This window comes from Schistocerca nitens, chromosome 4 (genome assembly GCF_023898315.1).
Source record: "Schistocerca nitens isolate TAMUIC-IGC-003100 chromosome 4, iqSchNite1.1, whole genome shotgun sequence".
Taxonomy (NCBI): domain Eukaryota; kingdom Metazoa; phylum Arthropoda; class Insecta; order Orthoptera; family Acrididae; genus Schistocerca; species Schistocerca nitens.
The window spans coordinates 786,706,964-786,734,747 of NC_064617.1; the positions used below are offsets into that span (position 1 = coordinate 786,706,964).

A 27,784-nucleotide genomic window follows, 5' to 3' on the forward strand; every position below is an offset into this window, starting at 1 on the left:
ATTTCTATTTTTCAAAAAATAGATTTTTTTACTACTGCCAGTCTGCAGTCAATATCCTCTCTACTTCATTTTATGGTACTTTTCAATCTGACGCTTACTGTGAACCCTCAACCACGGACACGGTTATTTATTTTTCTCCAAATCATCACTTAAAACATAAGAAGGCAGTTTTTCATTCATTGCTTCAGCACTTCCATAGTATTTCCTTATCAACTCAAGCATCAGATCATGAATATAAGGTTAATACAATGTATCATACTTCAAATGGTAACGACTTGCACTTTGTCCATAAAACAGATACAGAAATAATGAAAAAGAATGAGTTATCCTCAATTTGAAAAGGTTTTTTTCACTATGTTAACACAAATGCAACACAACAAAAGTAACAAGAATTTCCCATCATCTCCCATACTCCAGCTTCTTCTCTGAAACGATAGATAAACAACTGACAAAGAGCAAAACAGCTCCAGCTTTTTTTGTTCCACTGACCAAAGGAACCAGATACAGCCACTGCAATCAACCAACTAGTAGTCCATATAAAAATGCAGGTATTTACTCTATTACATGTAACAACTGTCCAAAACACTACATAGGATGAATAGGCAGAGTATTTGATACATGATTCAAAAAACATCATAATGGAAACAGCTCCAGATCTGGATTAACTACACATCTATGAGACGACCAACATTCTATTAGAAGTCCTCAGAATAAGTTAGAAATACCACATAAAGAAGGTAAGGGTAATATTTTAAATGCAGTGGAAGAAAAACACATTAAAAGGCCTATCATGCAATCACCAGACTATTCGTTTAACAGTTATACAGAGCTCAAACAAATGAACATTAGCAAACTATGATTACTTACAACCAGTAAATTAGGAGGTTCTATAGCTTAAGGTATTTTGATTGTGTTATACAGAAGACTGGTCTTAATGAAGGAAGAAAGATTGGGTTTAATGTCCTGTCGACATCAAGCTCATTAGAGATGGAGCACAAGCTCGGACTGTGTCAAGGAAAGGGAAGGAAATTGGCCGTACTCTTTTGAAGGAACCATCCTGGCATTTGCCTGGAGAGATTTAGGAAGATCACAGAAAAATCCAAATATGGATGGTCGAACATGGGTTTGAACAGTCATAATCCTGAATGCGAATCCGGTGTGCTAACCACTGCACCACCTCACTCGGTGAGACTCCAGCACCTCGTGCATAGTGCCCTCCCAGACTGCTGGTCAGTCTGCTCAGTTCTTGTGGCTTGTGCATGACGCTGCACCCTCATGACAAGCCATTAGTTAGACATGGTCTACATACTGATATTATGGGACAGATGTTCCAACCGTTTTCATTGATTAAGGAGGTGTACTGGTTTCTAACCACAGCACCAGCAATCAGTAAGTTCACTTCTGTACGTTTATGCTGGCTGCAGTATTAAACCTGATCTGAGCTGTGAATAGCACTTTATCCATTATAGTTACCACCTTACAATAGAAGTTTTACTATAGGGCCACTCACATTATCTGTATGAAACATTTACAAGTTAAAACAGTAATGTTCTCAATTGTACAGGGCATCTGCACATTTTATATTCAACGGGATTGGTTTTAAGGTTAGTTTAACTAATTTTTGGGTGAATAAATCGCTTGTTTTTACCTCGACATGAAAGGTGGTCACATAATTTGAACTTCTGCAATTGCTGAGGATACTGTGGGTCAGTGTCGACCATTATACCTTGTCAATAGTGAACTACAACAGCTAAATGTAACAGGCAAAGTAAGTAAGTCTGCAACACACCAGTACATGTTCAAAATCATTATGCAACAGTAGCCCCTTATCAGAGGTTCATAACACAACCACTTTATGTATAAATTTAACCCTCGAGCGGGCGCGCCATTTTTCATAACACGAGTGGACGCGCGGCGCACTTTGTACACATGTATAGAACAGGTTTCCTTATGTTACCAAGGTAAGTCAAGTATGATAAATCACAGTTTAATCTTAGTTTATTTAAACAAGGAGAAAATAAACTTACATAATATAAGCTACACTACTGTTGTATTAAACAATGATGAAATAAATTTTCACTATAACTCTCTTTTGTCAAGGACAGGTGCGCATCAGATCTCAGTCAGTTGCTTATTCGATCACTCATTATCTCGTAGACAACTGCCTCAATGTGGGATTATGTTGCTAGTTTGTAACTGGGGTCATTTTTTTTAACTGATCATAAAGTTTTTTCCTGCCTAGCTCGCTTTGTATTTTATATTGCTGCTGCTCACTTGGACGTACGACAACACAATTTATTGCTGTGTTACCTGAAGCAATACTGAATGAATAGGTATGGGTTTGCAGTTGTGAAACAAAACTGGAACCACACAAAATCATTTTATTTTTGGTTGGCGCACTTTATAAACAGGCGTGCCCACTTGAGCTTTAAGCATATTGGTTAATCCAATTCTAATCTCATGTTTTTTTTTAATTATTCAACTCACAAATAATTTATTCTGACTACATAAATACATTTTCACTATAATAATAGTATTGGTAATTTTTTATACAGAGATGTGTCAGAAGATGCAACCAAAAATGTCGCAAAACCAGTAGTGTCAGTCTACAAGGACATCAATAAATACAGCTATAATGGATTAACAAGGTTTCATTCATTTTAACATCTATACTTTACTGCTTGAAAGTTCCATAAACTATGTGTATCTATCATAGCCCCTTCTTTAAATTAGATGTATAAATACCAATTCCTCAACTCACCACTTGCTGCTCTATTGACAGCAGCGAACAGTGGATACTCTTGACACAGAACACTTTCATCACTCACTGTGTCAATACATATCTGTGTATTTCCTTCGAACAGCTTGCGCACATACTCCTCTACTCGTGGTGCAGCCATACGCTCCGGATCTCCACCACCAATGTCTCTAGCAGTCCACCTGGATTAAAAATTTAAAACATTTCAAGTTTTTATTAAAAGCTGAATTTTTAAACTGTTTAACTTTATAAAACAGTGTAAAATGATGGTACAGTTTTAGCCGGGCATAGCAATTTCTCAAAACTGTTTCCCACTTATTAGAAGCATGTTGTCTTACATTGAGCACCTAAATGAAATTTGTTTGGTGATCTAAAGAAAGTTTAAATTAACAACAGTAATAATAGCTTTCATATAATACTAACTTCAGTTTCAAGAAATAGCAGAGGCTATTACAGAATGTAGGTAAGTGCTCCAATGCAATGAACACTATCCACAAGCGAACAATTTAGTTTCATTTAAACAACTCCAGGTGAAAGGAAGGTTTTTAATTAAAAAATGAAGAAAATAATTTCTGAGGCAACACATCTCATCTAGCATGGAAACCCCTCCCACCACCCCCAATCTTCTCAAATATGGGCATTTGTGGCCATCTTTCTTCTACAGAAATCTCTAGCACCAGTGCTAAGGGAGACATTAGCACATACCTCCTAAATATTTCTGAATATGCAGTTGCACACTTTACAGAAATGTCTGCATCCAGCAGTTACAAGCAGATCTTTGCAAATCAGTGATGCACAGTAGAATGCAGCTCTTTATCATTTTGCTGTCACCATCTAGAATCTTATAATGTCCCTTTTTAATATGGTTTTTCAAGACCACTTTAAGTTATGTTGAGAGGTCAGCCAGCTAATATAAAATGTTGGAAATAATGGTTAATAATCAACTTCATTGTTGCTTGGAATCTAAAAAACTTCTTCCTCAATCCCAATGTCATTTCCGAGAAACACGGTCCACCGCTTTTACCCTAGAATCAGCACTCCACAATGCTTCTGCACACCACTGACATCTTATTGTTGTATTCTTTGAACTTCAAAGAGCATACAGTACAATATGGCATTACCATATGTTATCCACATTACACAAATGAGGTTTTCACAGCTGCATGCTAATTTTTATGGAGGAATTTTTATTGTACACTGCTTGAAGTCCAAATAAGCACAAGAAAAAGGGAAAGTAGGGTGTGAGGGGAGTGGCAGGGGTACAGTGATTAGTAGCAATTACTGCCAATTTTGCTATAGCAATAAACAATATTGTAAATGCTGGGGAACTTAGTCTCATTGGCACTACAATACACGATTTCTGCTTATACTAAAGCTCTATGTCATTACAGATATCATCTTCAGACTTGTATGAAAGTCAAGTGACTGGGTACAATATGATGGGCATTTCCTCTCAAAAGCTAAATACAGTGTCATCTTTTTGTGTATAAGATACTTAGTCTCAATTTGGACTTAAAAAAGGTCACTCCATAGAACATGCTATTTTTCCGTTCACAAATCACAATATAAAAAATTTAAATGACAAAATATTGCCAAATGGTATTTTCTGTGATGTATCAAAAGCATTTTACTGTGGTGTTCACAGTATTCTCCAAGAGAAGCTCAAATGCCATACATATTTGAATAATCGTACATATTTTTTCTCCAAATTTAAGGACAAAAAACTGGGGTATGCAGATTAATTGAAATAATGTTGTACTGCTTTGCCTGCAACATTAGATCCTATTATACTACTATAGAATTGTTGTGGCCTCAATCTGTGACTTGTCAATTGCATGTTACAAGTGAAGTGTTAACAGAGTGTTAACTTATTAATTAGGGCTACAAGTTCTCGTTATTGTTCATACACAGCTAAAGAAAAAGTTAAAATTATTGAAGAACCAAAGACCATTGGAAACCGTACAGTGGGAAGAAAATACGATGAGAGTGAGGGTTGTATTTGCAAAAAAAAAACTGGCTTCAAGAAGCAATTGGTAATAGCTGAGCATTTCCCAGCTGAAACGCAAATCATCTGGACCTTGAAAAAGGCTGTATGATTATGTCGATGAGAAGCAACAACATGGATGTGCAGTGACTAGTGAAATGTTTAAACTCTCAAAACATTGGCTTTAGCCAAAGAACGAGGCATTACCAGTTTCAAAGTTAGCCAGGGCTGGCTATCAAGATTTTTCATTAGAAACTATTAGGCTTCTAGAACAAAACAATTATCGTTCAATGGCTTTCAATTGATTACAAGGATACAGTCGTGAATTTTCATCGCTATGTGACAAAATGTGCACCATGAACATTCCTATACATTATTGCAAATCGGTAATGTGGATCAAACACCAGTATCTTTTGAGATGCTGCTTGACAATACCATGAAAAGGTAAGGTCAATTCAGCATCATGATACAAACTAGCAGAAATGAGAAGCAAATGCATACAATGATGGTGTGTGCATATTTGCGAGGGCGCGTGTGCACTACCACATTATGTGATATTTAAAAGGCAAACTATTCCGAAAATGTAAGTGAAAGGCATATGGGTGAGAGCAAATCTGAAAGGGGGGCCAGACAACGACCTTGTGGTTGAGTGGGTGATGCACATTTGGCAGGGCCAGGGTGGGGGAGGCGGGAGAGGGGCGGGGGTGATGGGAGGGGGAGGGGGGCGGGAGAGGGTGACCAATGCTTGTCTTCTGAAATGGTAAAGATGCATGTTGTAATAGTAAAGCTGAGATATGGAGAGTTGAGCAGGATAGACTAGTCCAAAGAGCCACATTAAATCAAACCAGTTTTCTGACTTGACAACCAGAACACACCTCAGAAGCTACTGAAAAATGAACTAAATGCTATCTGTACTGTTCACTTATATAGTATTCCTGCTGTATTTGTAAATAGTACCTGAAATACTGAAAAATCTGCATGTAACATTTTGTATACACTATGTATCACTTGACACATTCAACACTTTTCCCGTACGCCTAATGGGCGCACATGTTTCGGCCGTGTGGACGGCACCTGCATCCCGTACAGGCACCGCTTTTGCGGTCACTGAAAGGTGTTTTTCATTGCACAAGGCTGGCGGCTGTGAGATAACTGCAGTTGTTCATATTTTGTCCACTGGATGCAACAGCAGTCTATGAGTTCTGTGTATCACTTGCATGAGTAGAATATCTGTCAGTGTAGTGATCGGTTCTTTGACGACATTTTCACTTGCCGCACAATAGTAAATTTGCATTCTGAGCAAAAATGACAGGGGCTTCTGGGAAAGTGAAGTTCTGGACATTTTATTCAGAGAAACTGACTCTGATACTGATGTCAGTGACGATGAAAGTAAATACGAGTGAGAAAGTGGTTCAAGTGATGAATCAGGTAATAGCTTCTTTCCCCGCTCAATTTTGGTGCTAATGTATATGGAGAATTTGTAAAGAAAACACATTTTTTTTCCTTTTTATCTAATTTTAATTATAGTTTTCCATTAGATGAGGAGCTGCAATGATCAACAAATGTTACAGCAACAAATGGAACTGTAGGTCTTACTCAACACAGTGCTAAGACTGGCAGGAACACGGCGCACTGCTTCAGCTTCCAGTATCTCAGTACCTGGAGCCACTTGTTTGCAAACAGGAACTGATGTTTACAACTGTATTTTGAACTTTTTTAGTCACGGTGTTATCCACAACATAAAGACGGAGACAAACATATGCAGGTACAAAAATTGCCGCAATGAAACAGCAAAATTAAATAAAAAAGAACTATGTGGCACAAATAGGATCGGAAAAATATATCAAAAAACAAAGATGATGTGACTTACCAAACGAAAGTGCTGGCAGGTCGATAGACACACAAACATACACACAAAATTCAAGTTTTTGCAACCAACGGTTGCTTCATTAGGAAAGAGGGAAGGAGAGGGAAAGACGAAAGGATGTGGGTTTTAAGGGAGAGGGTAAGGAGTCATTCCAATCCCGGGAGCGGAAAGACTTACTTTAGGGGGAAAAAAGGACAGGTATACACTCGCGCACGCACGCACGCACGCACGCACGCACGCACGCACGCACACACACACACACACACATCCATCCGCACATACACAGACATTTACAAATGTCTGCTTGTGTCTGTGTATGTGCGGATGGATATATATATATGTGTGTGTGTGTGTGTGTGTGTGTGTGTGTGTGTGTGTGTGCGCGCGCGCGAGTGTATACCTGTCCTTTTTTCCCCCTAAGGTAAGTCTTTCCGCTCCCGGGATTGGAATGACTCCTTACACTCTCCCTTAAAACCCACATCCTTTCGTCTTTCCCTCTCCTTCCCTCTTTCCTAATGAAGCAACCGTTGGTTGCAAAAACTTGAATTTTGTGTGTATGTTTGTGTGTCTATCGACCTGCCAGCACTTTCATTTGGTAAGTCACATCATATATATATATATATATATATATATATATATATATATATATATATATATATATATATATATATATATATATATTTTGCAACATTTCTGCATATGTGTGTCATGAAGTTACCAAAGCTAAGTGACTATTGGTCAACTGATCCATTTTTACAAACGGGCTTTGCGAGTCGATTGTTGAGCCAGGACAGGTTTTCCAATATGTTCATGCTGCATGCCAATGATAACTCAACGTACACAAAAAAGCAGAGGAAAACCACATTCTCTTCTTTAAATTAAACCTCTGTTCGACTTTTTTGTCTACAAATGTAGATCCAGTTTCATGCCATTTGAAAATTTGACTATAGATGAAGCTATTTGTCCATTTCATGGATGTGTTGCTTCAGGGTTTACATGAAAAACAAACCCAATAAATATGGCATGAAGCTTTATGCACTTGTTGATGCTGCAACAGGCTATCTCCTGAACTGCAATGTTTACACTGGGTCAGCAAGGAGGACTGACAACCATATTCCAGAGTTAGTAGACAGACTCTGTCCTCCATATTATGGTCAAGGCCAGTGAATTTACATGGACACACATTACACTAGTGTTCTCCTACTGAAGATGTTGTGGGAGAAAAATAAATTAGCTGTTGGAACTGCAATGTAAAACAGAAAAAGCTTAGCAATAAGCTGCAAAACAAAGAAACTGAAGCAAAATGAAATATTTTTGAGGAATGGGCCTATTCTAGAGCTGAAGTGGAAAAATAAAAGTGATGTATTCTGTCTATACACAAAACCTCAAGTTACCACCAAATACATTCCAGTACGTTCAAAAGGTGGTATTAAATCAGTAATGAAACCAGACGTAATTGACTATAACATGAACAAGACTGGTGTAGATCGTGTGGATCACCAGTGCAATTACTGCCCATTCATGCGAAAAGTAATGAAGTGGTGGAAAAAAACTTTTCTTCCATATTTTTGTAATGTCTGTCATGAACAGTTTTATTTTGTACAAAAAGGTCAGTAAACAAAAACTCTCTCTTGTGGACTTCATAAGAAAAGTTAGCTTGAAATTGGTAGTAACAGTAGGAGACTTTTGATCTTTAGAACCAACACCAAGCACTAGCCTGGACAGAAATCTTGGTCGTCACTTTCCAGAAAATGTACCTCTCACTGCCAACAAAGTAAATTCTATGCATTATTGCACAGTTTGCTCTAATAAAGGGAAGAAAGAAACCAGCAAGCGGGCAAGAAAAGAAAGCAGATGGTAGTGCAAAGACTGTGACATAGGACTCTGTGTACCTCAGTGCTTGCAGGGTTACCCCTTTAAAGTGAATTATGTGTAAAATATATGTAATCATTTTATATCATAAAATAATAAATACGAGGGCCGTTCAGAAAGTAACCTCCGGTTGATTTAAAAAAATACACCAAGTTAAATAAAAATATTTTAATATATACATCTTACAACTACATCTTTGCACTATTTTTCTACATAGTCTCCATAGCGATTGAGGCACTTATCGTATCTCTTCACAAGCTTTGAAATTCCTTCTGCATAAAAATCACCCGCTTGTGCCTGGAGCCAGCCTGTGACCGCATCTTTGAGCTCTTCGTCGTCATCAAACCGCTGTGACCCGAGCCATTTCTTCAAATGCATGAAGAGGTGATAATCACTTGGCGCCAGGTCTGGGCTGTAAGGTGGATGGTTGATAACGTCCCACTTGAAGGACTCAAGAAGGGCCGTTGTTCTGCGAGCAGAGTGAGGACGGGCGTTATCGTGCAAAAAAACGATACCGGAAGTCAGCATACCACGGCGTTTGTTCTGTATAGCCCGTCGTAACTTTTTTATTGTTTAACAGTACATGTCTTGATTAATGGTCGTACCACGTTCCATGAATTCAACCAACAACACCCCTTTGGCATCCCAAATCACCGTCGCCATCAGTTTTCTGGCAGAAAAATCTTGCGAGGCTTTTCTTGGTTTGGTAGGCGAATTTGAATGTGCCCACATCTTTGATTGTTCTTTTGTCTCAGGGTTCACGTACTTAATCCAGGTTTCGTCACCGGTCACGATTCTGTTTAACAATGATTCTCCTTCGTCCTCATAACGTGACAGAAAGTCTAATGCAGAGGCCATTCTTTGAGTTTTGTGGTGGTCGGTAAGAATTTTGGGCACCCATCGTGCACAGAACTTACGGTAACCCAATCTTGCTGTCACTATCTCGTACAAGAGAGTCTTAGAAATCTGTGGAAAACCAATAGACAACTCCGACATTGAGAAACGTCGATTTTCACGAACTTTTGCATCAACTGTCTGAACGAGTTCGTCAGTCACCAATGATGGTCTACCACTCCTCTCTTCTTCATGAACGTTTTCTCGTCCACTTTTAAATAAACGTACCCATTCACGGACAACTCCTTCACTCATAACTCTTGGTCCGTACACGGCACAAAGCTCACGATGAATAGCTGCTGCAGGATATCCTTTGCCTGTAAAAAACCTTATGACAGCACGCACTTCACATTTGGCGGGGTTTTCTATTGCAGCACACATTTCAAACTGCCACAAAAACTAAACTAGCGCAGGTACGACGTTCACTCGACCACGGCTTGATGCCGACTGACCTGTTGAGTGCGTGAACGCACAGATGGTGTCGCTACTCCCCCCACAACCCGCACTGTGACCAATCGGAGGTTACTTTCTGAACCGCCCTCGTAAAAACCCTCCTGTTACCCAAATTCTTTTTATTATAAACACCAGAAATCATGTTAAAAAATGTAAAAAATTTTCCAGGTGAAGGTTTCTCATGTTTTTGGGAATGCTGGTACACCTCTACCGATGCAAGTACACAGTATATACGAGGTGTGATTGGAAAGTTTTAAGAATGGGCTTTTAATTGTACAATGGTGATACTTACATGCTACTGTGATGCATCTCCTTCAAAATAGTACCCTTCTGACTGAACACGCAGACTCCAACAGTGTTTCCACTTTTGGAAACATCCCTGGAATTTTTTTTTTCCTGAAGTGTGTTAAGGACACTCTCCGTATTTGCCTGGATGTTTTCAATCAAGTCAAATCACTTCCCTTTCAGTGAAAAATCAGTTTAGGAAACATGTAGAAGTTCGCAGTGGCCAAATCAGGGGAATATGGTGGTTGTGGAAGCACAGGAATTTTGAATTTGGTGAAAAATTCAATGATGGAGATGGCATGATGAGCCGAAGCACCCAACTCCTGTCTCTCCACAATGCAGGCCTTTTCTTCCGCACCTTTTTGCGCAAACACTCAAGGACACATTTGTAGTATTCCTGGTTAATTGTCTGTCCTCCAGGGGTAAATGCATGATGCACAATACCGGTAGAATCGAAAAAAATCACCAACATAGTCTTCACCTTCCACCAACTTTGCCATGCTTTTTTTGGTCGTGGTGAACCTGGAGTCTTCCACTGCAAAGACTGCACTTTGGTTTCAGAATCATATCCATATACCCACGATTCATCACCTGTAATTACCCTATTTAACAAATCTGGGTCATTTTTAGTCCAGTTAGTCAGATCTTGGCACACTTCAAGTCGGTATTGTCTCTGGTCACTTGACAACACTTTTCGAATGAATTTTTCAGACACTCGACTCAAGTTCACATCTTCAGTTAAAATTGACTGAACTGCATAGAAACTTAAATTAAGTTCATCAGCCATCTACCTAATTGTAAGTCTACGATCAGAGCGCACTAAATCATGAACTTTCACAACATTTTCATTCGTTTTTGAGGTGGAAGGACGGCCGGACCATGGTCCATTTTCAAATGATTCGCGACCATTTTTAAATCTGTTGAACCAGACAAAAACATTTGACTGGCTCATACAATTATCTTCAAAAGCTGTTTTTAGTATTTCTTATGTCTCAGAAGCTGATTTCACAGTTTTAAAACAAAATTTCATACAAACTTGTTGCTCCGTTTTTATGTCCACTTTCCCGGAGACAGAATCCGGCAACGAGCCCTAACAGACCCACACACAATCAGCTGCCACAATGAACTGAATAAGGAAACACAGTTTCCTGTCAGAGGGCGTTCAAGGACAAGGCAATGACTCACTCCCCAGCCTCCATGTACAGTGTGTAAACTTTTAGATGGCAGACCTCTTCCTAGTCCTGAATCGGTAGAAGTCGGTAAACGTCGGGAGGCTTCGGTAGGCACGCAGTTTCGACTGCTGCCAACATTACGTAGCTGACTGTGTTGTACAAGGTAGCCATTGTCGTCTGCTTCGTTATTGTTTTGCGCTGTACTGTTCTGCGTGTTTTTATTGTGCAGTTGTGCTAAATATTATCAAAATGAGTGAAGAGGCAGTTGCTGGCCCATCTTGGGAATCGCCAACAACCCATACCGGTAGGGCTACAGTTAGAAGGAAACCAGTATTACTTAGCGATGCTAGCAAAATTATATTGCGTGTGATTGAATGCTGAGAAAGGGAAAGGGAGCAGAAAAAATTGCTTCACCTCATTTACAAATCTTCAGTGAGAGCTGCTACATACACAGGACAAAGCATGCGTAGCATTGGAAGATTCAAACAGTTTTCCAAGAATCATCGTGGCATATCACCACAAACGCCTAGCAAGAAAAGGTGAGTTTCCATTTCCGCGAACAAAATATCTGAAATGGAAACACACAGAGGGCAGACGTACATACATACATACATTCATTTTTATATATAAAGATTGACTGTTACGTTATACTATAAGACCTGTTTAAGTATATTTAAATTTTATAATTAATAGTTTAACATTGCGGGGAATGAAATAAAATGAAAAAAAATAATAAATAAAAAAATTGCAAGCAGTGGGAATCGAACCCGGGTCTGCTGCATGACAAGCCTCTATTTAATCAATTGCACTACGCATGCTACAGTGACCCAACTGTTGAAACATTGTCCATTATTCTTTTTGGGCGTTCGGAGAACAACTCACCAAAGTTTCATTGCAATCGGATGAATGGTTTGTGAGCGCATAGTAGACAAACATACATACATTCATTTTTATATATATATATAGATTTTAATGTACATAACGATTTCAGTTTTGTTTACAAACAACATTTAAAGCGAGTTTTACTTCCAAGCCTTTCGTATGCTTTCGTGTAAGCATGACGCGCAATTTGTAGTGCCAGCACTGCAACTGGTAGGCGTGCCTTGTCTCCCCCCACCCGCACCCCAACGGCTCCTCACCCCTCGCCAGCCAATGCTTGCTTCCTCCTCTCCCCGCACTCCCATCACAACTCTGCCATCTTACAGTTAACACACTGTACCTGACCTGCCCGCCTAACTAGTAGGCAGTAGCGGATCCATTCTTAAAACTTTCCAATCACACCTCATATAAGACTATATGTTTCCTAATCTATAAAGTATGGAGTTTCAAATGATGCTAGAAATGTGCCTTTGAGGCCATTTGTTATTGTACACTTACTCATTAAAGTTGCTTGAAAATCGCCAGTGCACCTGCACAGTCAAGGCGCGTACATAGCAGTGTGGAATGTGTTAATGGTTGTAGTCTTAAGATGAGTTAGGATTGCATATTCAGTTGATTACCTCCCACTTTCGATGGCAACAGCATTCTTAATGACTTCACGCAGGTCACAGCTACCAACCACTCCAATATTTTTGACCTTGCTGCTTTTACTGGGCACATCTTCACGTAGCTGAAGAGGCTGTGACAAGGAAGGTAGATTATTTATAATGTAATATTATTACAACTAAAACGAAAATACTCTGGAATATATACTTAAAAAGTGAAAAAAAGCTGTTGTGCACTTGCCTTCAGGAGGTGTAATTCTAAATGTCGTCAATAGAAACAAAAAAAGCACAATTACAGATTTCATAACTGGTGGGTTCCTGTCATCCTGGGACCTTAAGTGTCCTGCCTCTCCTTTCTAATCTTCCCCAAGATATCCCTCTTTCCTCCCTAAGGAAGAGACTAACATTCTGAAAGGTAGCGAGGCCTTTTTTTTTTTTTTTTTTTTTTTACTGTATATGACTACTGGGAGTACATAAAATTTTATCTCTTGAAGGTAATTGATTACCATCTTTCTACTTCTAATTTTAATTTTCTCAAGTGAAATTTTCCTCTGGCATGAGTTCATATATGGCAAATTAAAAATATTCTAACTCTTCTTTTGAAATGACATACTAGATTTTCAGTAGCTACTGCTATGGTTGTAGTTTAATAAATAGGAAATATCACATAACTGGGATTTAAATGAAAACATAATTACTGTCTATGCTGGCTTATATGGTAGAGCAACTACAGTGGAACCTCTCTTTTACAATTTTCAGGGGACTTTAAAAAAGTGATACAAATTGCAGGACTATGTAAATGGTGGGAAATTACTTTTTATGCACATACATTAGTTATAAACTTCATGAATACATTGGTAGTTGATACTTTTTGATGAAAAAATCCAGTATTATAGCTTGTTTTGTTTCAATTTCTTGTGGAGGTTTTCCTATCATTTCTTTTAGTTTATCAATACAATGTGAAATTTATAACCAGGTAGTTAAAAATCCACTCAACAAGCAACAGCAGTAAAACACACATACACAAGATATTCAAGTTTGCAAGCTTACGGAGCCAATGGCCCCTCCTCCTAGCAGAAAGGTTGAAGGGGAAGGAAGAGGGGTGAAGGAAAAGTACTGTTGAGGTTTAGGAAGAGGGATAAATTTGGGAAAGTCATTTAGAACCCCAGGTTAGGGGAGACTTACAGGATGGGATGAGAAAGAAAGACTGATTGCTTGATTGATGGGGACTGCACTGTACAAGATTTCAAAACCTGAGAACTTAAAGGTGGAAGATAGAGTAATAGGCAAGAAACAGATTACTGCAAAGACTTTAAGCACGAGTTAATAAGAGCAGAAATCTAAGTGCATTGTATGTGATAGAGGTAGGGGACAGGGAAAAATAGGCAGGATGGAAAATAAAAGAGATAGAAAAGTAAAAGGGAGTGGAGAAAGGAAAAGTTGCTGAGAAGAAATACTGAGACCGAAGAAATTAACATTAAATTTAGGCCAAATGGGTGGTGAGAACCACGGATATTTTGTAATGTCACTTCCCACCTGTGGAGTTTTGAGAAATTGTGTCTTGGGGAAGAATCCAGATGCTACGTATGGTGAAACAAGCACCAAGATCACAAATGTCATGCTGTAGAGTATCCTCTGCAACAGGATATATTGTGTTGGCAGTGTACACCCTCTGTCTATGTCAACCCATCTCAACTGGTAACTTGGTGGTGGTCATGCCAATGTAGAAGGCCCAGCAGTGTTTACATAACAGCTGATATAAGATGTGTCGTTTCACAGGTGGCTCTCCCTCTGATAGTATATGTTTTACTAGTTATAGTAACTGTTATAGGTCATGGAAGGAGGATACATAGGGCACGTCTTACAGCAGGGACAGTCACAGGTGTAGAAGCCGTAGGATAGAGAGGTGGGTGCAAAATGAGCATAGAGTCTGACAAGGATACTGTGGATATAGGGAGGGTGCTGAAAAGCTGTGGAATTTATGTTGTCTACATCAAAAATTTAGCAGAAATCTGGAAGTGATGAAAGACCTGAACATATGTAACAAATTTGTAAATGTAAAACTTTAGGGAAGAAGTATATCTAACTTCAAATAAAAAAACTTACTGCATTGTGCATTAAAAATAATTTAAAAAAAAATATTCCAGATACAGGATATCAGTTGGCAACAGGTGATTACAGAAGATGGCAGACCCAATGACAGATTAACGGGATGCTGCAAAATGAATATACAGTTTTAAAGCTTCGTAGCATGTATTACATTTTACTTACAATTATAAACAATAAAGTACATGATAGAGCAACTCAAACAGTTTTTTTTTTTTTGGCACACCTGTGCGCAAATGGAAGAGTATGGAACAACAGAGTGACTAAAGATGATGAACAAGTGGGTCTTTCACACATAGAACCACGAAATCAGTTCAGAAGGCTCGTCATGGATTAGAAATTCCAGTGACATCTTTGTGGGGGCTTTTAAGAAGACACTTATAACTCAGTTCTTATTGTTTGCAATTCTTACAAGCTCTAAAGCATGCAGACTACAAGCCATGTCTCCGCAATATCCTTTCTTTCAGGAGTGCTAGTCCTGCAAGTTTCGCAGGAGAGCTTCTGTAAAGTTTGGAAGGTAGGAGACGAGGTACAGGCGGAAGCAAAGCTGTGAGGACGGGGCATGAGTCGTGCTTGGGTAGCTCAGTTGGTAGAGCACTTGCCCGCGAAAGGCAAAGGTCCTGAGTTAACTGGTTAAACGACATTGTACCCAACCACTAGATTGGCTGCAAGAGGCTGGATGATAGAGTTTGTTTTCCATGACTTTTACATTCTCATACAACCAGACACCACGAGATTTTTGTCGTATTTCATAAATGAGTATGTGCCTCTGCAACCTGCTGATCCAGCTAACTTAAGAAACAGGACTGAAGCAGTTGTTGCAACAATTATTCCAGCCTTGCTTATCAAGATTTGGGAAGAATTTGGCTGTCAAATCGATGTGTGACGAATGGTGTTCACATTGAACACTTAAGAAAAACTCTGAATTGCTCTTTCATATAATGTATTATTTATGATTGTAAGCTGAATGTAATAAATACTACAAAGCTTTAAACCCCCTATATCATTTTGAAATACCCTGAATATTCTATACATGTCACCATGAAGTTAAATGTATGTATATACACAGTGGCATAATATAATTTTGTAGTACACGATACTGAGTGGAATGTGAAGATAATTTTAATTGTGCTGTCAGGTAATGATGGGAACAACAGAATGAAAACCATCAATTCATTCAATTGTAGTTTTAACATTGGTTGGACTATTCATTCATTCTTTTGCATGAAGTCTGTCTGTAATACTTTCATTCATTGAACTATAGGAATGGTATATAACCAGAGTACACATACGGCTGAGAGGTAGACCTACCCCAGGATAAGTGAAGACATCTCAGGGTATACACCAAAGTTAAAATTAGCATTGAACATATTTATTTCATTGTGTTCTGAATAGACTAATTCTTCTTTTCATTATTTTAAACTGATTGAAATACTGCTATTGATTACGTAGGTCCACATTCTGTTAACGCACTAATGATGCTGATGTATCGCTGGGAGTATGAAGTTGAGCATAAAAGTTCCTTTACAGGCACATCAAGAAGAAAGGAATACCGCCAAATTTTAGTGACTATTTGCATTATGTTTTACTGAAAAGGCTTGATGATGTTCATAAATTAAAAACCATTTTAATCTTGCCCTTAAATACTTATTCTATCATTTTTTGCGTGTGGAAGGTAAATACGTTGTGCAGAAAATTACACTAGTGGCTACATACATACAAATCACACTCATTCACACAAACTTTTACACATTTTACAGCCTTTGAAAAGTAGCAGGTATACATACTCCTCAGGCATGAAGAAGTACTGTTCATATTCATATATTGATACTTCAGTTTCACAGTTAAGCCTAATTCTAACAATCACTGTAAACGGCCTGGACACCATGTTCACACTCCTTTGGACTGCTGTAAGCTAAATGTTATGTCATCTGTGCTGCCAACCAGGACAGCAGGAGCAGTGGAGAGGTGACATGTATCATCCGCTACTTGTTAGCAGCAGGTGCTCACTAGTTCCTGCATTTGCCTGCTCTCCTGGTTGACCAGAATGTAGTGTGCTCCATTCTGAGTACAGGCAGGCAAATTTTCGGAGGAGAAGGGGAGGGGAAGGGGGAGTGGAGGAGAGGAGGTTAATATAAGCAGTAACCTTTTGCTCATACGAAGTAGCTCTCAGCACGTGTTAGCGTTCACAGTTCCTACAATATCCAGCAATGGTCTGCTGAGATTTCCTTAATGTGTAACACATAAAATGAAGTCCCCCCCCCAACACACAAATATTTTTAGAAATATTACCTTTTATTAACCTCCTGAAATGGGATACATTACTTGTCTCATAAAAAGTTGACAAACCTAGACATCCTTCATATATAACAAGAAAGTCTGAAAGAATATATAAGTGAAATCACTCTCAATCAGAGACTGAGTGAAAACCTTCATGTAACAGACACAAACATTAGAGACCTGTGTCAGCTGGTGAAGTGAAACACAAACACCTGGAGAGAGAAAACAAAGCTGAGCAGTGAAACAATTCACTGGCCAATTGGCTGTCAAAACCAGATGGTCGTTTCATCGCTACTGTCAGGTATTATCATTACCAACATCTCAGAAACGGGGTTGTATTCCGAAAGACGCACTGACAGAGTGTTTAAATTATGACTGTATTTAAACTGTTTAGGTTTTGCTATTAATTCCCAACATAACCACTACTTCAGAAATCAGTAAGTATTCTGAAGGAAAAAAAAGTAGTCATACACCACTTGACAACATCTCTCTGCAAATCGAAGTTAGTGTGGGCTGTTTCTGTTGTACTTTTTAACAATAAATAGGAGCTACTGTATCTCTTGTTTACCATCACCAAGTACACTTCCATTCCGAATAAGATGTGCATTTCAGCATAACGAACCGCTTTGTTCAGTTATGCAACTATGAATGACACAAATTGTAGTTACTGTTAGGTTGGTGATGTTGGGAGGCAAAGCATTAGCAGTAAGAGTTGGTTGATCTTTTACTACTTCTACTGGTTCATAACTAGGGAGACTAGAGCTCAGCTTTTGCCAGTGTCGTCATATCTCAGTTACAAAGTTTTTCCCTCCTTCTTGTTTCATTAACTGCAAATGGTGGCAAAGTAATAATTGTGATAATGCAAAAGCAATTGAGAATTAACATTCTGAAAACAGAGAATTTGAAGGGACCAACAAAAATGTCCTAAGCAGTGTGAAAATATCAATTCTGGGATGTAAAAGTGGGGTTATACTGTATTTCTATTAAGCAGTGTATGTTACACATTTCTTTAAATTTTATGTCTGTTACAAACTTACAAGCTAGGATAGTATTTAATATGGTACGTATACAAGAGAACAGCTCGAAAGTCAGTGAAGTGGTAGAGCAACGTAGTTACAAGAACCAGGATAGGTAAAAATGATGAAAGCTTTGACTCACAACATGTAGCTGATGATAATTTCATTAGCTCAGCAGCCTAATTAGCAAAATGTTGATTTGATATACTAAGTACAGTCAAGAAATAACAATACGCATAACATGAAACAATGGCAGCTAACCTATATTTTTTGGCCGCCCCCACCCCCCTCCATATAGAATTCATTGCATTAAGTCAGCACGGAGTGGGAAAAATGAAACTCAACTTTCTAAATTTGAACAGTGTACTCCATGACTCCATGTAGCCAGAATGAAATATTTCTTATAAAACCTCAGCATATTCTGAAAATTCCCATAACTAAATGTAACTAATCTCAGGGACCAAATATCCAGTACAGAAAACAAAAGTTTTGTGAAAGTCTGGAAACTGTTAATTAAAAATGAGCTCCATGATGAAGATTCTCATGCACACTTGTTCATTCTGAATTAGACTACTGTGTTAAGATGTCAGTTTAACTGTTTAAATGAATAGCATATTTTTAAAAATTGGTGTGTTGAGCTAAGGGACCTAAATGATGATATAATGTTGATTTATAGAATCACAATGAGAGTGAAAAACTGAGCATTTCCTACATAAATCTGAGTGTTTAGTAGAACACCTGACTTTGACTTAATAAAAAGATATGTTTTCAAATTAAATTTTTCTGAATGATGATGTTGTTGTTTTTGGGGAAGGAGACCAGACAGCGAGGTCATCGGTCTCATCTGATTAGGGAAGGATGGGGAAGGAAGTCGGCCGTGCCCTTTCAGAGGTACCATCCCAGCATTTACCTGGAGTGATTTAGGGAAATCACGGAAAACCTAAATTTTTCTGAATCTACCAGAGAAAATGCTTGGTCAGCTACCTGTATTGGCAATATTTTAATGAGTTATGTATAACTTTTGTTTGTATTTAGGCATTTCTGATCATTCAGCATTATTCACTGAGCTGCCTAGAGCAAGTAGGGAAATCCCATGTAAAAAAAAAAAAAAAAAAGCCTACATAAAAAGTACTTCATTCAAGAACATCTGATTTTATTTCCTAATAACCTGAATGTGACAGACTGGCATTATGACCAAAATATTCCAAGCACTGCAAATTTTGAAGCACTTTTAAGCATTTTTCTAAATATTAACAGCAGCTAGTTAAGGAATTAAGATATAATAAAAATGTTGACTTCGTTGAATGTTAAATGATACAAAACTACACTAAAGTTATGAAGGCAGCAAAGCAAATGACAAATAATGAATTATTTCTGAGACATCAGAATAACTCAAAGGCAGTGTGTGGTCAGTTGTAAAATCTGAATTAACTATTGCAGGCTATAGTCCTGAAATTTGTAAAATTATACTTGAAAATGAGATTGCTATACACACAGCTGAAATGTCAGAATGCTTAAAGGAGTTCTTCATGACTGTAGTGAAATCATCAAATGTTAATGCTGCAGATTATGAGAACCTCAGTATATCCCTTCCAAATAGATAAAAAAAGTCTGAATGCCTCACAAAATTTAAAACATTTTCAGCAATATACTTAGCGAATATTATATTAAAATTATAAAAACCAAAAAATCTGCAGGCTGAGATGGGAACATGGCCCTTTCCCAGAGGTGGTTAAGTACATAGAAGTAAAGCAGCTATTCAGAAAAGGGTCAAGAGAGAATATGGGAAATTATCATCCCAGCTATTCTTTCAATCATGTCAAAGGTATTTGTAGAAGCAGCTGCCACCCAGAGTCAAAATTTTATTGGAAAATAAATTTGGCTTTCAGTGAGGAAAAAGAACTATAGATGCATTTAACAAGTTTGGTGCCAAGATTAGCACATCATTGGACAATAAGAATAAAGTTGCAGGAAACTTTTATGTCGCAAAAGCCTTCGACTCAGTAAATCGTGCACTTCTAATCTATAAACTTGAAAGGCTTAGCTGTCCCTCAGAGATCTATTCTAGGACCTACTTTGTTTTTATTCCACATTAATAACCTATCTGTGGACCAGGGGTAATGTCTTTGTCTAGTAATCGTAACATCCTGGGTCCCATGTTCAAACCTTGGCACTGTTTAAATTTTGAATAAAAATCATCAGCAATGGCAGCGGAAGACCTGCAACATAAGATGTCAACCTCATTCTGCCAATGGACTTTTCAGAGTGTACAGAGGAAAGGAGAAAGGTTCAGGGCACACTCTTGGACATGGGGTGGGAAATTCCCCCTAAAAGGCAGGAGAATCAGCAATGACCAACAGCATGAGGATGCAAAAGGCAATGGAAACCACTGCATTAAAGAGACACATGTATCTGAAGTGCATGTGGCCTGTAACTGAAAAAGTATCATCATGATCTCTCCATCGGCGAAAGATTCCAGCCTAGCCCCCATTTGGATCTCTGGGAGGGAACTGTCAATGTGAAAGGATAATGTTCTATGAGCGGGTTGGGAATTTCAGAAATCTGAACATAATAAAAAAGATAGAAAATCTGAAAATGGAAATTTAATCGAAACACAGTGCAGTGAGTGAAGAAAGAAAACAAGGATTTCTAGTAAGACGAGTATAGGGTTCTATCAACAGCAGCGGAAAATGGTATAATGGGAGTAGGATTCATTATGAATACCAAGGTGAGAGACCGAATTACTGTACACAGTACAGTGATGGGATGGTCCTCATCAGAATCTACAGTAAACCAATATCGACGACAACAGTTCAGGTACCGTATTTACTCGAATCTAAGCCGCACTTTTTTTCTGGTTTTTGTAATCCAAAAAACCGCCTGCGGCTTAGAATCGAGTGCAAAGCAAGCGGAAGTTCTGAAAAATGTTGGTAGGTGCCGCCACAACTAACTTCTGCCGTCAAATATATGTAGTGCTACACAGGCATTCTTTGTAGGCACAAAGATAAATATTGGCGCCAAAACCTCTGCGTCAGTAAAAAAAAAGTGGAAGACGAGCTTTTTTTCTCCGCCCAGAGTTTTGACCACTGCATTTTCATACATTATCCAACGAACTAAATACAAATTCCATATTGTTCATCTTCGAATGTAGCAGAATTTAAATGTACTACGAAAATCCGACTGGCAAGACTGTTAGGGATGTTTGTCAATGTGGCCAACTCTACGTTCTGAATTTTTTCCTACCTGTGAGAAGAGATGGTTGCTAATAGGAACCTGAAGAAATGTGAATCACATGCAGTATGCTCTGCACCATAAGAAAGAATACGAATATAAATATTTTGCCATGTATTCTTTCACATTTGCTGCTATCTCATTTAAATCCTGTCTGCCTAATAAAATACGAAACTATAGTGAGACAATAGCAAACGCGGAAGAATATACGTATCGTGTCATGTTTATATTCGTATTATTCTTATGCCTATTAGTGATAGTCGGAAATGAAGCAAGCACGGCAACTGACTAGATTTTTAAATCTAAGACTAATTTCTGTGCAGAATTTGATGTACTAAAGAAGCGGCCGCAAAGATTTTCAAACGGAGAAAAATTTTCGCCTAACTCTCGTTCAGAACATGTTCTATTATACGCAGTCTATTATTTGGTTCTTGTTGATCATTATCAAAGAAAGCAGCAGTGTAGGTAACAGCAAATAGCAATCTCTTGCCATTGCTTCGCTAATAAGATGATTCCTCTCTTTCTTTTTTTATTGTAAGCTGCGGTAGCGCGCACAAAAGCGAGCCATGCCGTGAGCAGTGACAGGCGGTAAACACGCACTATCAGAATGCGACAAACAATGCATGACACAGTACAGTAATGCATTTTCAGCTTAGAGTGGCATAAACTCCTATAACAAAGAAAATAGCACTTATCAGATAAAAGCAAAATAAGCAATCGATTCAAACCAGACGAAGCACGTGAAAAAGGAAGGGTACCCGTATGAATACGGACGGAGCGCCTGACGCATAGCAGTGGCTACCTGGTAAAGCTCAACTGCTAAGCTTACGACTCGAACCAAACTACTGTAGCTGTATCGTCATTCATTCGACCTAAATTGTGTCTCGTATTACAATGGACCAACTTTGTTTCGATTTGGAGGTGCGGCCTGAAACTTTTCTCTCCCCTTGAATTTCGAGTCTCAAATTTCACGTGCGGCTCTGATTCGGGAAATTTTTTTTCCTTTATTTCGAGTCTCACTTTTCAGGTGCGGCTTAGATTCGAGTGCGGCTTAGATTCGAGTAAATACGGTATACAAGCTGATTTTACAAGCAGAAGATGAAGACACAGAGAAAGTTTACAAGGACACTGAATGGGTATTTCAGAAGGTAACGGGAATTGGAAAGTAGTTGCAGGGAAGAATTGATAATGGGACAATATGGGCTTGATAGTAGGAATGAGGGAGGAGAGTTCTGCAATAAATTTCAGCTAGTAGTACGGAATACTCTGTTCAAGAATCACAAGAGGAGGTAGTATACTTGGAAAAGGCCAAGAGATATGGAAAGATTCCAGTTGGATTCTACATCTACATCTATACTCCGCGAGCCACCTTACGGTGTGTGGCGGAGGGTACTTATTGTACCACTATCTGATCCCCCCTTCCCTGTTCCATTCACGAATTGTGCGTGGGAAGAACGACTGCTTGTACCATGAGCATAAATCAGATAGTAGATTGTAAAGCATAACCAGGTGCAGATATACAATCACATTATAGCATAGTAATAACGAAGTTTGAGAGACTAGTCATGAAAAATCAGTGCACAAAGAAATGGGATACGGAAGTACTGAAGAATGAAGAGACACACTTTAAGTTCTCTGAGGATGTCGATACTCTGATAGTGAGTAGCTTATTAGGCAGTTCAGCTGAGGAGTGGACAACTCTAAAAAGGGTAATCACAGAAGTTGGAAAGAAAATCATAGGTACAAAGAAGGTAACTGCAAAGAAATCACTTCAGTTGATTGATGAACGAAGAAAGTACAAAAATATTCACGGAAATTCAGGAATACAGAAATACAAGTCACTTAGGAATAAAATAAATACTGTAAGAAGTGCAAGGAAGCTAAGATGAAATGGCTGCATGAAAAACGCAACGATATTGAAAGAGAACTGATTGTCAGAAGGGTTGACTCAGCATGTAGATAAGTCAAACAACCCTCAGTGAAATTAGAAGCAAAGGCAGTAACATTAAGAGTGCAATAGGAATTACGCTGTTAAATGCAGAGGAGGGAGCACATAGGTGGAAAGAGTACACTGAAGGCCTCTATGAGGGAGAGGACTTACCTGAAGTTGTGATAGAAGAAGGAACAGGGAATTACAAGGATGAAATAGTGGATCCAGTATTAGAATAAGAATTTAAAATGCCTTGGATGACTTAAGATCAAATAAAACAGAGGGGATAATTAACATTCCATCAGAATTTCTCAAATAATTGGGGGATGTGGCAAGAAAACAATTATTCACATTGCTGTATGGAATGTATGAGACTTTTGGAAAAACATCATCCACACAATTCAAAGATAGCAAGAGCCAAAAGGTGCAAAAACTAATGCAGAATTGGCTTAACAGTTCATGCATCCAAATTGCTGATAAGAATTATGTACAGAAGAATGAAAAAGTAAACTGAGGATCTGTTAGCTGAAGATCACTTTGGCTAAAACCAGGGAGGCAGTTTGATGCTGCAGTTGATAATGGAAGCAAGACTGAAGAAAATCAAGACACGTTCATAGGATCTGTCAAACTGGAAAATGTGTTCAACAATGTAAAATGGCACAAGATGTGTGAAATTCTGAGAAAAATAGAAGTGAATTATAGGGAAAGACAGGTAATATAAAATATATGTAGGAACCAAGAGGAAACAAAAAGACTGGAAAACCAAGAACGAAGTGTTTGATTAAAAATAGTGTAAGACACAGATGTAGTTTTCACTCCTGTAGTTCAGTCTGTATATCAAAGAAGCAATGGCAGAAATAAAAGAAAGGTTCAACTGTGGTATTAAAATGCCAGGTGAAAGGATATCAGTGATAAGATTCGTTGGTGACATTGTTATCCTCAGTGAAAGTGAAGAAGAATTACGGGATAATTTGAAGTCGCATTGACTATTAATTGACTGTGACTGTTTCGAAAGTATGAAACAGTTTTCAAATACCACTACTGTTCACAAAATTTGTTGACAACTAAATTATTTATTTAGTGACATGTTTCAAGGATTACACTTCATCTTCAGGCTATATTGGCATTACAAAAACATTTAACACATGTTTGTACAGATATAAGCTTCTCGCAGAATGATCATAGCAGTCATGTAAAGAAATTTTAATATCTGTATAAACATGTGTTAAATGTTTTTGTAACGACGAAATAGCCTGATGATGAGTTATAATCATTGAAACATGTCACAAAATAAATAATTTGGTTATCAACAATTTTTGTGATTGGTAGCAGCATTTGAAAACCTTTTCATAGAATTACAGGATTTGTTGAATGGAATGAACAGTCTAATGCATACAGAATATGGATTGAGAGCAAATCAAAAGAACACTAAAGTAACAGAAGAAGCAGAAATAGAACAGCAAGAAACTTGGGGATGACTAAGTAGACACAGTTAAGGAATTCTGATATCTAGACAGCAAAATAACACATAATGGACATAGTAAAAAGGAGATAAAAAGCAAACCAGCACTGGCAAAAAGGGTATTCCTGGTTAAGAGAAGTCTACTAGTATCAAATGTAGGCCTTAATCTGAGGAAGAAATTTCTGAGAATGTATGTTTCAAGCACAGAATTGTACAGTAGTGAAACATGCACTGTGGAAAAACGGGAACAAAAGAGGTTCAAAGAATTTGAGATGTGTTGCTACAGAAGAATGCTGTAAATTTTATGGACTGATAAGGTAAGAAATTAAAGAGGTTCTCCACGGAATGTCAGGAAAGAAACATATGGAAAACAATGACAAGATGAAGGGACAGGATGATAGGACAGCTGTTAAAACATCAGGGAATAATTTCCACTGCACTAGAGAGAGCTGTAGAGGGTAAAAACTGAAGAAGACAGAGATCGGAATACATCTGGCGAACAATTGGGAATGGAGGTTGCAAGTGCTACTATGTGATAAAAAGAACCAGGTAGAACACTGATGAAAAAAAACTACACATCAATACAAACGTCCCATTGGTTTTATTTGTGGATGATACATTTGCATTAATTGAGGACCATAAGTCAGCAAATATCCTGGTCTGCATCATCAATACAATAAATCCTCTCGAAGCCCGGTTTCAGCTTAGGGCCTAATAGTTTAATCGTGAACAGCCCAAAACCCCTTATGATCCATTTCAGAACAAAACAGTCAAAATCTCAAAAAATTAAAATAAGTCTTAATATTCAAGATCTAGATGAGGTGGATTCTGTAAAATTTTTAGGATTAACCCTATATAAGAATTTCAACTTGAGTATATAGCAAGCAAATCAAACAATGGAAGCTCCAAGAGGAATATCAAAAATGTAAGGGAAATAATGATTGCTACTTACTGTAAAGATGATATGTTAAGATTCAGACAGGTGACTGTCTGCAACTTATCGTGTCATCTTTATGGTAAGCACCAGTCTGTCTTTTCTTTACGTCATTAGTAAACTAATGATGTAGCTTTGCATTTGACAGAAATCAGGAAAAGCTCATACAAAAGTTACTTTCTATTAGTTGTAAGGTATGGTGGTGTCTTTTCAGCAAATTCGAGTAACATATTAGCACATTAAAAATACAGAAAAAAATCATTAGAAACATGTGAAGTACAACCAAGGAAATTATGTCACCCATCATTCAAAAATCTGGAATTATTAACAGTTCCCTCCATCCATACATATGACAGCATCTTTTTGTACAGCAACTTAGAATTACTCGAGGAAAACTGTTTCTATCACTCATATAATAAGAGAAATAAAGATAATGTTATGCCACCTGCTATTCATTTAAACTTATATGTTTAGGCTGTCGAGTATATGGGAATGAAATTTTACAACAAATTAAAAGGCAAGAACATTCCGGGTATGAATCAAGATTCGCTGAAAAACCTACATGGCACACTACATCAGCAATGCTAGGAGATTTCATGAAGGATGAACTAAATATCTGGGCAGGATGTAGTTTATCAATTGTTTACTTGTGTAAATGTTGCTGTATCCTCACATAAAAGTTACAAAGCTGTTTAATTATTGATCTGTCTGAGTAAGTTTTATAGAAAGTTTTATAGTAGCTGTATTACTTGTTTTGATGTATCTGCTATACTCTAATCAAATTATTAGGATCTGTACGTTATGAGACTAGATCACAATTCGCGATATATTTTATGCTGGTATACCGAAATAATATGATGACTAGGTAACTTTCAACAACAAATAGTTGATTTTATTGTTTCAGTTTTTTTTTATCAGTACACTGGCTCCCCAAAGGAGAGCTTGTGCTCTTTTCAGCATACGTTTGGTTGTTCTGTTTGGATTCAATTTATTTCTATATGAGGGACAAAGGAGCATTTTTGATTTATTGTCTAGAGTCAGAGTTAAGTTTGAGAGTTATCTTTTAGCCAAAAAATGGTCTAAATTATACGAGACTGCCTTCAAAAGACATTTTAGTTTCAAGGTTATAGGTCTCATGTTCCCAACCATACTTCAAATCTTTAGAAGCTATTTAAATAAAATCTACAAAACTGAGACAGTTTTAAGTTTATCTCTTAATGTTTTACTTAGCAATCAGCTATTCTGCAGTTTACAGCTATGTCGTGCACAATTTTTACACACATCTCAGACAAGGCTATTTTGCAGCAACCCTTTATTATTTAGTTTTTTTAAGTTTGATTTCTAATGCATATGAGACCAAAGAGAGTGAACGGTGTGTAAAAATAAATAGAGAGATCTCATGTCATTCATGTTCCTACATAGGAATACATTTACATTTTTTGCAACTATAAAGAATTCCTGTCAGTAACAAAAAGTAACAATTGCGACAAAGACCATTTCATCAGCCATGTAAGAGGTTTACTTAACACTATTAAACTCTGATGCAATTTAGCATTAACTTACCACATATAATGCTTTCAGTGCCCCAAGCAATGTAACAAGTTGTACCGATTTTTCTGCCTGAGGTAGGAGAAGCAGAGGTTCCTTTACTCCAGCTTCCAGGGCTCTGTATAAAAACAAAAGATATGTGAATTAAATAGTATCATTTATAAATTAGCTGCCCTTTTGCCCAACAATATGCTGCAATCTGTAAAAGAAAAATAAAACTGCAGGCACATCTGACACAAGCTACAGAAATTCAGAAAGAAATCTATAATGTTGACTTTATGGTACTGAACAGGAGCAGTTTCATGTCAACATAATTTTTTCTGTTGAACGAGTACTATTTGTAATTCAAATGCTCAGAGCCATATCCGCAGCATCACAGGTAACAGTTATATTTTACAATGTCTATCATTAATGACATTCTTGTCCTTCAGAAATTTCTTTAATTTTCAGGGTTCATATGACTGTTACCAACATTACATTCACAATTGGGATCCTCTCCACCACACTC

At 37.8% G+C, this 27,784-nt stretch overlaps 1 protein-coding gene across 2 annotated transcripts in view; it reads right to left on the minus strand.

The window, feature by feature from the left end:
* The window catches only part of LOC126253160 (putative aminopeptidase W07G4.4), a 91,554-nt gene that overhangs the window by 51,362 nt on the left and 12,408 nt on the right, over positions 1-27,784 (minus strand). For both annotated transcript variants that reach the window (XM_049954317.1, XM_049954318.1), the window contains exons 4-6: positions 27,292-27,394; positions 12,785-12,903; positions 2,762-2,940 (exon numbers count right to left, since the gene is read on the minus strand). In XM_049954317.1, coding sequence (XP_049810274.1) covers positions 2,762-2,940; positions 12,785-12,903; positions 27,292-27,394 — 401 coding nt within the window. The remainder of the gene's footprint in view (positions 1-2,761; positions 2,941-12,784; positions 12,904-27,291; positions 27,395-27,784) is intronic.